Raw genomic sequence first — 14997 nt, 5'->3', positions numbered from 1 at the left:
AAACAAAAGCTTTTATTTTACCATGTTAAACTGTGACCCAGGACCCTGCGCCAATTTGTGAGTTAGCCATTTAACAAAATTGAAATCTCACAAGTTTATCAATCAAGAGCTGCAGTTCAAGTGTATAAATGTGACTACCAGCACTATACAGATCATTTTTGCCGAATTTTTTTTTTATTATCAAAATGGCAATGACAAGCTATTGTTCTATTGTTTCAAGTGCTCCCACCCATTTCCTCTAATACCAGGAATAAAAACGTCTGTGCCTTAATTTAATTCTCTGTTGTGGTCATTTAATCCTCACAAGATTCCTGTCAGTGGTTGCTGTAACAGGGATGCGTCAGCGGACCTTGACTAATCTTTTCTGAGAAACTGAGAAAACTACACGTAGACATTTCATAGCAAACATATTTAATATATAAAATAATTAAAGACCATATGGGGATTTGTAACATCTGATCATTTGATCCAGCCCCATGCAGTGAAAATCATTCCTGCCCATTAATTCCAGATGTTTCAATGAGACAACAGAAAGCTAAAAATATAAAAATATCGACCCCTACGAGTGAATTCGGCAGCACTGCAACAGTGTATACGCCTGCTTCGTGTTGCAGACATTTGGCCATGTGGGCAAATTAAAATGTATTTTTTCAGTCAGGCAAACATGCACACTAAGGTCAAAACCTCACAGGCTCATTTCCTTAAAGTGGCTACAATCAATACTTTTTTATTACAATGGATCAAATGGCTATGTGTAATGTGGAAGGGGTCGTTGTGATGAAGCCACAGAAAAATAATCACCTGACTAAGCAGTTCCTCTCAGCTCTACGAAGCTTTTTTTTAGCATCTTTCAGCTCGTTGTTTTGGTTTTCTGCCCTAAAACTTTAACATTTTGGTGCATTCGCATCATCTTCGGCCACAATAGGCAGGTCTTTTCACTGAAAAAGGCCTAAAAACCTCCTGTATGATGCCAGCCCAAAAGGAAACTGGTCAAGTTAGCAATCAGCTGGAGCCTTTAGCAGTGGAAAAAATCAGATAGTTCACTTTGGAGTTAGTGATGACCAAAACAAAGCTAAAAAGAAGCGTAAATACTGGACTGTCTGATTTTACTGGTGTTAACAAGTACCAGTTTGAAGACAAGTTCGCAATTGGGTGATACTGTTTTCACAGCTTGTTGCCATAAAATCACTTACGATTTTTAAACAAGGGGGGATTTCACTGCCACTACTTACCTATATTTAAAAAGTCACTTAGTTCCTCACTATAGAAACATTTTCAGCAGACTAAATCCTTCCAGACCAACACTGTGCCAGTGTGAAACATTAAATAATACAGCCGGCATACAGCGCTAGGCTTGAGCAGAAGTCTCATCTTCAAACACAGCCACCAACATCTCCTGCATGCTGCCTACATAACAACAAGGATGTCTTTTGAAGGGAGGAGAAGATCAGATATTACATCTGTTTTGTGAATTTGAGGGGTTTTATGTCAACTTCCTTCCTCATTTCTGAGTTTAAACAAGTAAAATCACAGCTACACACACACACACACACACACACACACACACACACACACACACACACACACACACACACACACACACACACACACACACACACACACACACACACACACACACACACACACACACACACACACACACACACACACACAAAGATTAAAGTAAGTTGCTGAGCCAGCTTAATATCAATACATAACCTGAGAGGAATAATCACTTGTTGTGGAAATGATGCAATCTTCTACACTGATCTAAAGGTCAAATCATGCAGGGCACAAAAAAAAAAAAAACGCAGCAGGAATGAGTGAAGGCTAAATCTGTGACCTTACCTGTAGTTCCCAGTGTTTTGTAGAACCGATACTCTAAATGCAACTGCGGTGCCCTCGACTTCACTGGTTCCTGCACAGAATAAAAGATGCAAACCAGCACTTTGTTAATGACCCGTAACTTCTTAAAGTAAAAATAAAAAGGTAGAGGAAAAGCTGAAAAGGGAATCACATTAATTCGGAAATTTATTCAAAAGGTCACCAACATTTTAGATGACTCATTTTGCACCCAAGGGCATATACAAATATGCCTTCCCATAAAATTTGGGTGGAACCAGGAAATTAACTGACACTAGCTGCTCTCACATTGTCCGAGACATGTATTCGGGTGGCACTTTTGCACCGACATCAACAGCGGCTCTTTTTACTGCCAAAAGATCAAATATATAAATCTTGTCCTGTCACATAGGATTAAAAATCACATCCCTCCCATCTTTGTCCTCCGCCAAATATACTGAGAGAGACGATGATAGACTGTTTGACATTATCAGTCATCCTAAACAGCTACTGTACCATCAGTCTTGATTTTGCTGTTTTTTCTTCAACAACACATCTCATTTTGTGCAGTAAAATGCAAAAAATATAAGTTTGTTTGATATAGATTAACAACTTTAATTTTCAATACAAAATCAGAAAACTGACCTGGGTATGAACTAAATATACAGAGATTTTGTGCAAGCGCCCTATAGTAACCCCAAATCTAATCTCTGATGTTTTAAAACTCAACAAACATCTCACTGAGTGATTTCTTAGTCATATAAAAACACTACATCAGTGTCAGCACACCATACAGTAGCGTATGTAGCTGAAAACTATTTGGCTTGGTGAGCTTAATTCTTTGATACTGTGGCAATTTACAACTCTCTAGTGAGCAATAATAAAGGCATGAGTCAGGAGTCATGATTTCCAGTCCAGCAGCCACTGGAAAGACACACCTAGCCGAGTATCCACACTGTGCATTTAACCGCCCTTTACTGTACCGCTTTCAGCACAACCACAAAAATGAGCTAACATGTCGTGTTATGCTTCATCCTCCAATATTCAAATCACTATTACAAAACATGCAATTTGTGTACAGATGAATCATCGTAACCTTTTGTCTGATTCAACAGTTTCCCGTCAAACAACAGTCTAATATTAGTCAAATGTGCTGCATAAGCTGCACATCTACAATCAAGTATAGAAGCTGCATCTTTAGACAGAGGTGTCTATCTTTTTTGGAATATTGATGAAATGAACAATTTCAATTTCTCATTATTACTGACCTTGTTAAAAATAATCATAAAACAAACAACCCTTTCTTATAAAGTGATGCTGCCAATTCATAAATTTAGCCGTAATTCCAATATTAAATCCTGAATTAACTGCATGTGGTATTTGCAGATGTGAGGTGTCAGTGAGAAAAAGGAAAATGTGCACTTACCAGTTTAATAGCTACATACTCGTTGGTGTAGAGATTTTTACCTGAATAAGACAGAAAAGGAAGAGCAGGCATTAGATGCTGATGATGATCTACACAACTTAAAAACGTTCCCTGTGGAGTAAGTGACAACCAGTAGTCCTACGAATGATGTTTTTACGCGTGGGTCCCCATTTTGTTTGGCTAAAGCGCACATATGCACACGGTTGAGGCGATTCACATCCCGCCATTAGTTTCACGCTGTTCTACTGAACAAAAGTTGCCGACAGTAGGGCTCAAAGACATGTAGCGATGTGCCAACAAAGGCAGTGACGAAGAAGACTACAAAGTAGTTAACATGAATGTTAACAATGCAGGATTAAAAATGTATCAAAAATAAGCTTTGCAAATGTTTTATGAGGAATTAAATGTGCGTTGCAGCAGGAAACACTGATGTTAACATAACTTTGTTAACAAGAAAACTCCACAGGGCACCTTTAAGGCTTTACTTTTTTATTATTTTTATTTCTTATTTAAATTTCTTGCAAACTCTGCAGATAATGATTGAAACATTAAGAGCTGCTTCAGTGTCCCCAATATTCTTTTGCATCTTCAACCATTTCACACAAGTTTTAAACTCAACTTACCAAGCTTCAATTCACCAAAGTTTCCACAGCCGATCTTCTTGCCCACACGAAAATTTGGCCCCACCATGAGAACCCCAGAAGAGCTAGAGGAGCCCGACGGCCGGGACGAGTGTCCGCTGCGGCTGCCCTGGGAAACTTTAGTGCTCCTGGCGGGTCGCTCGCCATACTTATCTCTCGGTTGATCCATGGTGTTTGCAGCGCAGGTCAGCGAGTGCCTGGAGTGATGTACGAAAAGGCCTCCTGGGCTGGGCCCACCACAGCCACAGCCCTGGTCACTGGCAGTGCCTGAATGGCACAGTCACTCTCATGAGACAAAAGCTGGTAAGGCTAACGGACACTCCTTCCCGTCCTCACCCTGGCACCTCTAACACTTGTTGTTCAGGCTGATCTCGGGCTTCAACATTTGTCACAGGAAGGAAGAAGGTGGAAGACCTGTAACAAAGATAACATATAACAAAAGAGATAAGACATCACACATCTACAAAAAGCAACATGTGTACCATAGTTCCCACGAATCGTCTCCCATGTTAATCCCCTAGTCATAAAACTCCCAAAAAAGATCACTTCAGGTTCAAAAATCCAACAAAAACACACAGGCTAACCTTTCGGTGAGCTTCTTTTCAAAACAATCACACTGCAAAGGACCTGATATTACTTTAATCACTTTAATCAAACACTACTACTGCCATGGGAAACACTGGCATAGCAGACACATCGCTATAGTTGAGATGGATATACTGAACCAGAGATTTGAACTGAATTGGGAATAAAATATTTGGTAATGATCAATTAAAATGTGCCTTAAGTCATCAGACCAGCTTGAAACATCACTTGATCTACTGTGTGTAGGGTACATTAAGCTATGTTTTAATAAATTATAGGAAATCTGACCTATTCGACCGATCCAAACTACTGAGGACCAGCACTCAGTGACCAACATTCGATCCAAGACCAGTGGCTTGATTGAGCAAAAAAATAAGGGAAATACACTGTCATTTAAGTTCTTGTTACTTGGTGAACGGTGTAATAAAATGTTAAAAATCAAACTGCATTTGAGTTAATTTGGGGGGGTATGTTAGGTCATATACTGCACAGACAGTGGGCATGATGGTTTGTCTAGAGAGGACTCACACTGGATATATTGGTTCGTTACTAAAATTAGACTTTAAATCTTAAAAATTGAGAAAAAGCTCCACTTACCAACTTATTTTTAATCTAACAACAGGTTTCTTATGTCAAAATGAAAAAAACAAAACCACACTTGCAGTCATCACTTATGACTTTAGGGTTTTTAAAAAAAAAATTTTAAACAATGATTATTTTAAGAATTATAACCACAAAGTCGCAGGATTTACTGAATCACTGATCAAAACAACCAAGGTCATGAGTCACATTCACCGTCTGGAAAAAACAATCACTGTTTACAGGTAGACAGCGCTGAAACCAGGACAGGGCTGGCTTACTGTAACCACACTGCTGTGCTTAAGAGATAGTCATCGTGTAACAGTGATCACAGAAAACAGAAGCCGGTCTGAACGTCAACACGAGTCGTGGCTCCCGACCATGAAGGCATCTCCTAAGACTCTCTCCTTCACCCACAGCTTCAGCCCAGCGGACAAAGTCAGTGGGGAATATTATGTAAACAATTATATAAAAGCTACCGCCTGCTCCCAAGGGCACCGAAGCTTAACTTGATGGACACCGGGTTTGATTTTCATCAGGAAAATCATTTTTTTTGTGCCCAGGTGCATCTCTCCCCTCTCCCGTTTCCCCTCCCTCGCCATATGATGTTAGCTATATGACGCCATAGGAATTAGTTATACGACATATGATGTTGATCAAGCGCAGGCCTCTTTGGGGGATTTCCTCTTCTGTTAATCATCTTTAGTGAGTGAGTGAATGAGTGCGCCGAGGCTAAGCTGCACACAAGATTTCGACTGTAAATTACGCAGAAAACCAACGACAACTAGCTAATTATTCAACCTAGAATTAAAAAAACAAACAAATTCATCGACACCTACTAAATGTTTTTATTTTAAAAGATCATGACAATGCTCTAATTGTAATTCCTGGGCATGGAAAAGGCTGCTGCTGCTGAAAGTATATGTGTGTGGGCTTCCGGATGACTCATGCTCATGTATTGCTTGCACAGATCTCAGCATCAAAGACAGCTAGTTTGCTCTCAAGGGCAACCGTGCACCGTGTTGCTATTACATAAAAAAAACCCCCAGGAACGGAACAACATGGCCATAAAAAAACAGGTTCGCTGTAAAGACCAACGCTGAGCTGAGCTGAGCTGAAACTCTTTTCCTATTGTGCTGATAATCATATTGTGGGCCGCTTGGATCCAGTGTGAAGGTGTTTCTCAGGATTGAAGAAAAGCTCCCATATTCACACTCAAACCCTGTGCTAGATAAAACAATAAACAAACACTAAACGGGCAACCTCTTTGGACATTTGAAAAAAAAAAGAGCTAAAAACATACCTTTACCGTAAAGCTTTTCACTAATCTGTGTTTTATCTTGTATTTTAGACCTGTTTCTATTTCCCTTTTAACTTTCATCTCTTCTAATCTGTTTTAATGTTTTTATTTTATTTTTAACCCATGCTGTTCATTTTACTTCAAGTTCAACTTCAAGCTGCATTTTATGTATGAAAGATGCTATATAAATAATATAATAAATAATTATTAATAGTTATCTAAACATGTGCTTAGCCAATTCACACCAATCTGATGTCATTCCCCTTTCGTTGCTGTTCACATAAAAAACCCAAAAATTAACCATTTATCGGTAAATGCTTAGGTTTTTGTCCAAATGTCTTTACAGCGAGTCATTTTTCCCCAGATGATTATAGTGAATTTTATTATCTTCATATAAAAAGAAAGATAAGACGGAAGTGGAAATATGAATGAAAACCAGTTGCACCACACAAACTAGTTCTTACGTAGAGAGGAGTCGTTACTAAATATATTTACACCCTCTACCTGCCTGTTACGTTTCCCCACTGAATGACAAAGCTGACATGTTCTCTCTAATATGTACCACATTTAAATGTATTAATACAAGAGGTAATATAGACACTTAAATTTCACACATTTTTAACTCAAGTACTCAGACTTAGTCCCGCTACCAAATCTCAAAGTACAAAACATTGAGCCAATATTGTTCTCTAAAATCTACAAATTATTCCAGTTTTACATAATTTAATCTGTCAATGTATTAGTTTAGATATATTTATTAGTGTTTATTGCTTTTTTGGGCTTCATTAGTTGTTTTTTTTTAAAGAGAATATCTTGATGAAGGAGAGATGTTAGTTATTTCATAGCGGGAAATGCTGTTAAGTTATTTTTAACAGTTTCATATGTTTATTCATTAACGCATTTTGTTAAATGTCCAAAGCGAAATGTGGTGATAAGAGCTTATTTTATACAGGAATATATATGTCCAGCCTGTCTCATTATTCCAACACATTCATATTTAAGGCTGACATTATGTCAGAAATTTCAAATCTTCATCATCATGCAGCGGTCTTTTATTGATCTTTTAATGCTCCCATGACTCTGAATTTGAGAATGTTAATGTGGTCAAAAATCATCAATGAAACTCATGACAATAGAGTTGAATCTTGGTATTGAGCAGCCAAAATATATACTTAAATATAAAATACTGACACAATTCTGGGTCAGGTACAGCTCCATACTGCTGTGACATTCTCTTTACACAGTTGGTTGCTTCCTATAGGACAAATATTTCCCAGAAAGTGATTTATAGTTTAATGAATAGTTTGAGACTAGGTAGACGTTACTAAGAATTTAGGAAGGATTCTACACACAGACCTGGTGATGGATTTATTAACAGCTGCAACCCAAACCTGATCCAAAACCCTCGAAATGAGTAACAAACTGAAACAGCAGACTACGGTAATAAATCAAACAAATAGAAAATATATGAATTTGTTTTTATAAAACAATCTCTTGTGTATATTATCAGCTGGATAATGCAACAGAAACCTAACAAGGTATTTTCAGGATTCAATTTGGCTCAACATCCTAACCCTGAAATCACACCCTGACTGATCCACAGCTCTAACAAGTAAAATTACATTTCTGGTCTGGCCCTGGTGTATTATACTGCACATTTTACTCGGTTTGACCTACTATAAATTTCACAGGTGCAGAAAACATTTGTTAACTTAATTCAACAAAAATATGAATCCATGAATAGGCATTTCTGATGTCACAGGAGAGACAGGGAGGCATTTCTTAAGATAATAATGCAACAAACCATTTAACATTATGGACATCGGGTCATAATTCAAACTCTTTATGTTCTAGTTAAACACAGTTCGGTCAAATAATGTGCAAGTTTTACTTAAAATGTGAAAATAACAGCAGTTAAATTCAGACAGTTAATTATTACTGATGCTGAATTGCAAACTACACAAGAGCCCTTTTTCCAACAACAGGTGTTGCCAGGTAGAGTACAGTAGAGTATACGCTCATCTATTTTCTACACCAGACGGACGAGACCAGCGAGTTTATTTATTATTCTTGGACATGAACCTGAATGTAACCTGCTGGAATTTCTCTTGTGTTTTGTTTCACTAATCTGACGATACAATCTCAGTCCTGCCATATCTAAAACATGTTGAGACATGTCTAACCTGATGGTGAGGATGGAAAAAATATTATTTATTATTTATTAGGAACATCTGTGATATCTAATGCACGCCAATACAACAGTTGTGCCATACATTTTACAATACATTTTCAGTTTTTGTTGACATTGTCAGAAAAGGTGATAATTCTGCTTTATGGTTATTATTGGGGTCATAGTGGGTGGTGGTGGTGGTGGTGGTGGTATACTGGAGTGAGTTATATTTTAAAAAGTGTTCTTTATACTTTTCCACCCAATTAAACTACACATGGGCGGCAAAATAGTAGGAACACCTTTCAATATAATGCACTCCAGTATTGTCAAGTTATCTGGGTTTCTTCTGCCTCAATATCGACCCAAACTTGAAAAAAAGACCTAGATTACAACAGAAGATGCACAATGACCTCGATAATACACATAAAGTAAAATTATCACATGTCTGACAGTATTAAAAAAAACTGAAAATGTATAAGCTTCCTCAAAGTAGAATTTATGGCAGAGCTGTTGTATTGGATTGCATTAGATTACACAGCTGTACCTAATGAAGTAGGCAATGAGTGTATATTTAACATGTAATTATACACTCTAATCTATTTCCGTCTCACTCACATCTTAAAGTCACAATGAAATCTAGTTAAACTCAGAGGGTGAACATGATTACACATACAAAGGTGTAAAATGTAATGTAATCCGGTATTATAGTCACATAAAACTACCACCTTTGGAAGTAGTTTAATCTTCTTAACTGCGTGTGTAAAGAAGTCACAAAGTAAATATTATGGAGGTGTGGCATTACGTTGCTCAGACAAGTAAATTCATCTGTCAACAACTTAATTAATAAAGTGGAAAAAAAACAAATTTAAAGTGATCCACTTTACTGTTACTGTGGAGTAGAAAATGTTTTGTGGTTAATCCAAATGGCGTCTCCAGTTTTAATGTGAGGTGGGGGAATCCCCGGCCTTCATCACCTCATCCCTGCCATGTCTCCTGATAGATTAGACGTGCAGGAGAAAACACATTTTGAAAGAAGTTATTTCCAAGAAGGAAAATGATTAAAAGGATTTTATAGGTTCCGATCATCGTAGGCTTACTAAAAACACCCTCCTTTTTTAATAAGAATTGATAATAGTATGTGTTGGTAACAAATGTTGAAGTATATTTGCAGTACTGGTAGGTTTATTTTATATTGATTGAGCAAATGTTGCATTTAGCCATAGTCCAGTTTCGTGTTAAGTCACTGTGAGCAATGTGAAAGCATCGATAAGAGGAATTGATAATGTCCGAGCTACATGGTTGCCAGGAATCGGACATTTTGGAAACAGGTTTATGTGGAAACTGACTCTGCATTTCCGTCCCATGTCTCACTTCTGCTCTGATTTGGGCTGAAGAACTTGCTGGACTCGACTTGTTATATACGCTGATTTATGTTTTTTCTCTTCTTGTCATTTATGTATTAAAAACATAAAAAGAGGAACAGCTCCAAGAAAATGGCAAATCTAATTTTACTGATGGACCAACCTCAAAGTAGACATAAACTAAAATCCCAATCAAATGTGATAACCCATTTCACCCCTTTGCCATGCAGTTCAAACAAAGCTGCCTTTCTCTACCTTGAGGAAAATCTACTGCTTTATACTTCAGAATATAACTCACTATGCAGGAACAGACCATGCAGAAATGTTACTAAGGATCCTCTCAAAAGCAAGCTGTTGTGAGACTAAAGACAACAATTACTGCAAAATACAAAACCTGCATATCACTGATCTCCTTACAGCAGCAAATATGCCTCAGACAATCATTTATTAAAGCTGCAGTCTCACTGAAAATGATACAGCAGAAATATTGTATTTTTTTTTTTAAAAAGTAAAGATGGTATTATGGTGTTATTTTCACAGTGCTGTTATCAAATCCCAATTAAATGTAGACTGAGTATGAAAAACTTACTACTGTCCAAATACAGGAACAAAAGCATGGCAGCGAGACAAGCGACAGTAACAAGTGCCAAAAAGGGTTTCTTTGATGCTGAAAAAAAGACTCAATATTTAAATGTTTTAAAATCCAGCACTATTAACCAGCACATTTCCACCAGTAACACACTAAAGAAGATATTAAGATTGTATTCAAGACTTCAACAAGTTGATTATTTCCCCTGTTAAAAAAAAAAGAAACTGAAATGTTTCTAGCTAATCAGCATCTATTAAAAAACTACTAATCGGTTGACATCTTTTCATTTTCACAGAAAGATAAAGGCTCTCTCTGAATGGAGTGATTAACCTTCAGTGGAAAGATCAGCCTGAGAGGGGGGCCTGCCAATAGTGCGGGGCTCCTACTGTGGCAGCGCCAGCTAACAGCTGCCTCTCCCCTCCTTAAAGCCAGCTCTTATTAACTGAAACTGGTGGGAATTCAGATTATCCATAATTTTCCTCCTCCATCAATTCACGGAGAATAACAGATGCATACATGCACGTCTGGCATGTACACCCACACCACTGACAATGGTCTCTTTTTTCCCACCTAAGCATTCAAACTCAAAAATCCTGAACATTTTGTATCATTGACTGGAGCACATTTTTCAATTTGATTGTTAAATGTACAACTTATTTGGAGTTAGTCTATAGTATGAAGTAAATAAACACACATGATGAGGGACTTGCCTTTGACTAAAGTTAGAATAATAATAATACTATTTTACTTGTAACGCACTTTACATTTGTCTGCTGTACTTCATCATAAACTTTTGTATAAATGCCACCAGTTTTTTTACACTATCCTCTAATTTGGTGTGACATTAAATCAGCATTAATCCACTTAACTCTACATTAAGCAGATGTGCAGGGTGTAATGCATAAGTGAATAAAAATGTTAACATCATCAGAAGTGGTTGTGCACTGCTGTCTAATAACACATGAAATAGCACCCCTATTTATTCATGTGAAATCCTATGCTGTCACTTCAGTAGTAACTCATCCAATAACAGCTTACATTGAGACACATGATAGCTACATGCTCTGCTGATGAAGCACAGGTAGGTGTAGTTACTCTCCTCATCTGGACTGAAGCAAAAAAATAAAAAATAAATAAAAATCAAAGTTGCATCAAAGCTTCAATATAACTCTACCAACCAACCAACCAGGCTGAGGAGAGGCCTGCACAACCTGCACATTATCCTGTAGCTTTGCATCCTTTAGCTTTTGCACAGTGATAACACTATAAATATGTGAGGAAGTGCATGGTTTGGTTGGAGGAGGAAGAGGAGGGGGGGGGGGGGTTAATTTTTAAAGATGATCAATCCTTTGTATTTGTAAGAGGGCCTCTGGTTGGAATCAAAACAAGGAAACGAGTTGGCAGCTGTATACGCCAACCTTTCATGGACAAAGCATCGTTTAGCTCCAAGTTAGCTTCACAGTTTTCTGCAAAAAAAACCCTGACTAACCAGAGCCGCAAAGCTAACACTAGCCAAACATTACTTTAGCCACATTGGTGTTTGGAGGCTACAGCTAATAACATCTCATGTGGGTAAAAAAAAAAAAAAAGAGGGGGGGATGCTGACATTTGTAACATAAATCATAACATTTAAAAGCTTAATTAGATACATATAAAGCAACTATAATAATCATAATGGTGTTGACGCCTTAGGTGACAGCAAGGACCGAGCGCAACAAGGAAATTAGCTCCGTTAGCAGTGAAAATATTAGCCAACAACCCTGCTTAAAAAAAAAAAAAAAAAAGGCTCATACCAAAAAAAAAAGGCTCTCTGCAAATAAACACAGCAGGCTCACCTTCGCTGTGAAACCTCCCGACGATCACACAAGGCTTGGTGTATGTTGTCTAGTTGATGCTTTGGTTGGAGCCCCGGTGTGAGATAGAGGGTTTTTTCCTTTTTTTTTTTCCTGTGTTACTTGTGTGGCTGCTGATGTTTGATGCTAACAGTGCAGCAGGAGGAGCAGCAGCAGCAGCTCTCTGTCCATTATCTTCACTGCCTCTCCGCTGCTGCCCGTCACAGGCTCACACACACCGGATGTACAAAACAAGGCACCGCCCGCTTCATGGAGCACACTTCCAGGTCACACTGATACAGGCTAATTAAACTATTACACACACACACTTTATATATGATACAGGCTAATTAAACTATTACACACACAAACACACACACTTTATATGATACAGGCTAATTAAACTATTACACACACAAACACACACTTTATATATTTAACTTTTTCTAACAATACTCAAGTGGGAGGAAAAAAAGCATCATTAAGTGTTTTTCAGCAGTTTAGAAAGATAGATTCACAATTTTAAAAGTGTGGCCAAAACCAACAGCTAAGTGCCCAAATGAACAGTAATAATTTGTCATTTTATTTTATTTAGACAGTGCACAATAAAACTAAAGCTCGACAGATATATTGGTCAGTAATGACCTATCACCTGTAGTTTGTTTATATTATTGTTACTGTACTTTATTTCATTTTATTTACTTTATCTCATTTTATTAAATATATATATATATATATATATATATATATATATATATATTAGTTTGTTTATATTATTGTTACTGTACTTTATTTCATTTTATTTACTTTATCTCATTTTATTAAATATATATATATATATATTCATCATCTCCTTACTGTATTTCACTGTCCTCTACCTTCATCTTGTCAATGTCAGTCACTGCTCTCTGTGTTGAGTTTGTATTGTACTGCTTTTACTTTGTCTGTCGAATGACTTTGTAACTTTGTTTTAAAAGGTGCTTTATGAATAAAGTTATACTAATAATATTATTAATGATAATAATTAATAATAACAATAATAATACATATCATTGTTATTATTATTATTATCATTATTATCACAGATATATCGGTATCAGCGTATATGTTGTCCAATATGTGACAATATATTTTTTTAAAGTTATATAGACAGATATTTCAAGTCAAGTCTGGTTTTTTTTTTTATTAATAGAGGGGATGTCTGATTAAATAAGGGGCACCTTATGTAACAGATGCAACTGATTGGTCAACTCATAGGTCAAAGGTGTAAGGCACTGTTTGTTTTTTGTTTTGTTTTTATTCATTTGTCTGTTTTCTTGTTTTTGATGTATTCCTTATTTTTTATTCAAAAGAGGACAGTGAACTTTATGTATGTTTGCATTTTTGTATGATGATGTTTGTTCTACAGTCTGTCAAAGATATCAACAAAAAGTTATATAGGCAGTATTTGTAAAGTTGATCATTTTTCTTAATTCAACTTTAATATATGTACATAGGGTTTTTTTGTTATGTGTTTTTGTTATTGAGTTAGTTTAGTTAGTTATAGTTCATTATAATTCCCAGTGAAGTTTACTGTTTTAGTGCACTGATTCCATTTTATACAATAAAGTTGATCAGCATCAGATCTAAAAAATCCAGTATCACTCAGGTCCTAAATAAAACATTAACCTTGTATAAAACAAGGAGAGATGCATTGTGCCAAGTTTTACATTGTCATCCCCATATCCCACCCAATCTAATAACGTAACTCACAAATATGTGCAATGTTGTAACGGGACACAGTCATTCCCACATCCTAAAACCAGTTTCCACAGTGTCAAAAATTGTATTTAAAAGTTTATCTGAAGCTCATGAGGCTTTAACAGTCAGATTTAATCATAGTAGGTTTTATGTCAGTGGTTTCATTACATTTTAATCTTTTTTGTGTTTGTATTAGTCTCATATTGCCTTTACTCTTTACATTTGTTCTGTCTTATCAGCTTGTCAGTCATCTATAAAGCACTTTGAATTAGGCTGACCTGTACAAAAGGTGCTATACAAATAAAGTTTGATTGATTAATTGATTTTAAAACAGCGGCCCTCCACCAGAGTACACGGTAATGCAGCACCCTGTTGATTTTGATGTGCTAAATCCTAAACAAACTTACAAATTATATAATCACCAAAAAGCAGGGACTTTTTGGGACACCTGGGGGCAGTGCCAGTTTGGCCTTGATACTAACAAAGATTGTGGATAACCTGATGGATTTAAAGACCATTTAGTGAGAGCCTGAGAGCAGCTTAGTCATGACCAACCTATTTACCACGGCTGGATTACTGCACAGGCCTAGAGAACACAGGCTCAGGAGCACAATGAGTCAGGAGCCACCAAATACAGAACCTCTGTTTTTACTGACTGTCATTTACACGACTTGCTGAAAATTTAAAGAACTCAATCAAAAGATCACATCACATTTTTTCCCCCTCTTGGTCACAATACTTGTACTTAAACCTTGGGTATCAGCCCTTACTCACTAGATTTAACCAAACATAGCTAACCCGAAACATGAAAAAAGGCACTAAATAATCCCATAATCTGTCCATGCTATTGAACAGACGCAGGAGATTCCACCAAACAGACTCTAATAAAAACATGAAAACAGTGCACAAAGTTTAACCAATCATATTTATTT

At 36.8% G+C, this 14997-nt stretch overlaps 1 protein-coding gene across 2 annotated transcripts in view; it reads right to left on the bottom strand.

Annotated features, from left to right (window-relative positions):
• The window catches only part of csnk1g1 (casein kinase 1, gamma 1), a 34159-nt gene extending 21660 nt beyond the window's left edge, over positions 1 to 12499 (bottom strand). For both annotated transcript variants that reach the window (XM_062416551.1, XM_062416558.1), the window contains exons 1-4: positions 12329 to 12499; positions 3892 to 4323; positions 3269 to 3309; positions 1849 to 1918 (exon numbers count right to left, since the gene is read on the bottom strand). In XM_062416551.1, coding sequence (XP_062272535.1) covers positions 1849 to 1918; positions 3269 to 3309; positions 3892 to 4078 — 298 coding nt within the window. In that variant the 5' untranslated portion in view covers positions 4079 to 4323; positions 12329 to 12499. The remainder of the gene's footprint in view (positions 1 to 1848; positions 1919 to 3268; positions 3310 to 3891; positions 4324 to 12328) is intronic.
• Between the last annotated feature and the right edge of the window lie 2498 nt (positions 12500 to 14997).

This window comes from Scomber scombrus, chromosome 1, assembly GCF_963691925.1.
Source record: "Scomber scombrus chromosome 1, fScoSco1.1, whole genome shotgun sequence".
NCBI classification, from domain to species: Eukaryota; Metazoa; Chordata; class Actinopteri; order Scombriformes; family Scombridae; genus Scomber; species Scomber scombrus.
This window is presented reverse-complemented; position numbering and strand designations above follow the sequence as displayed.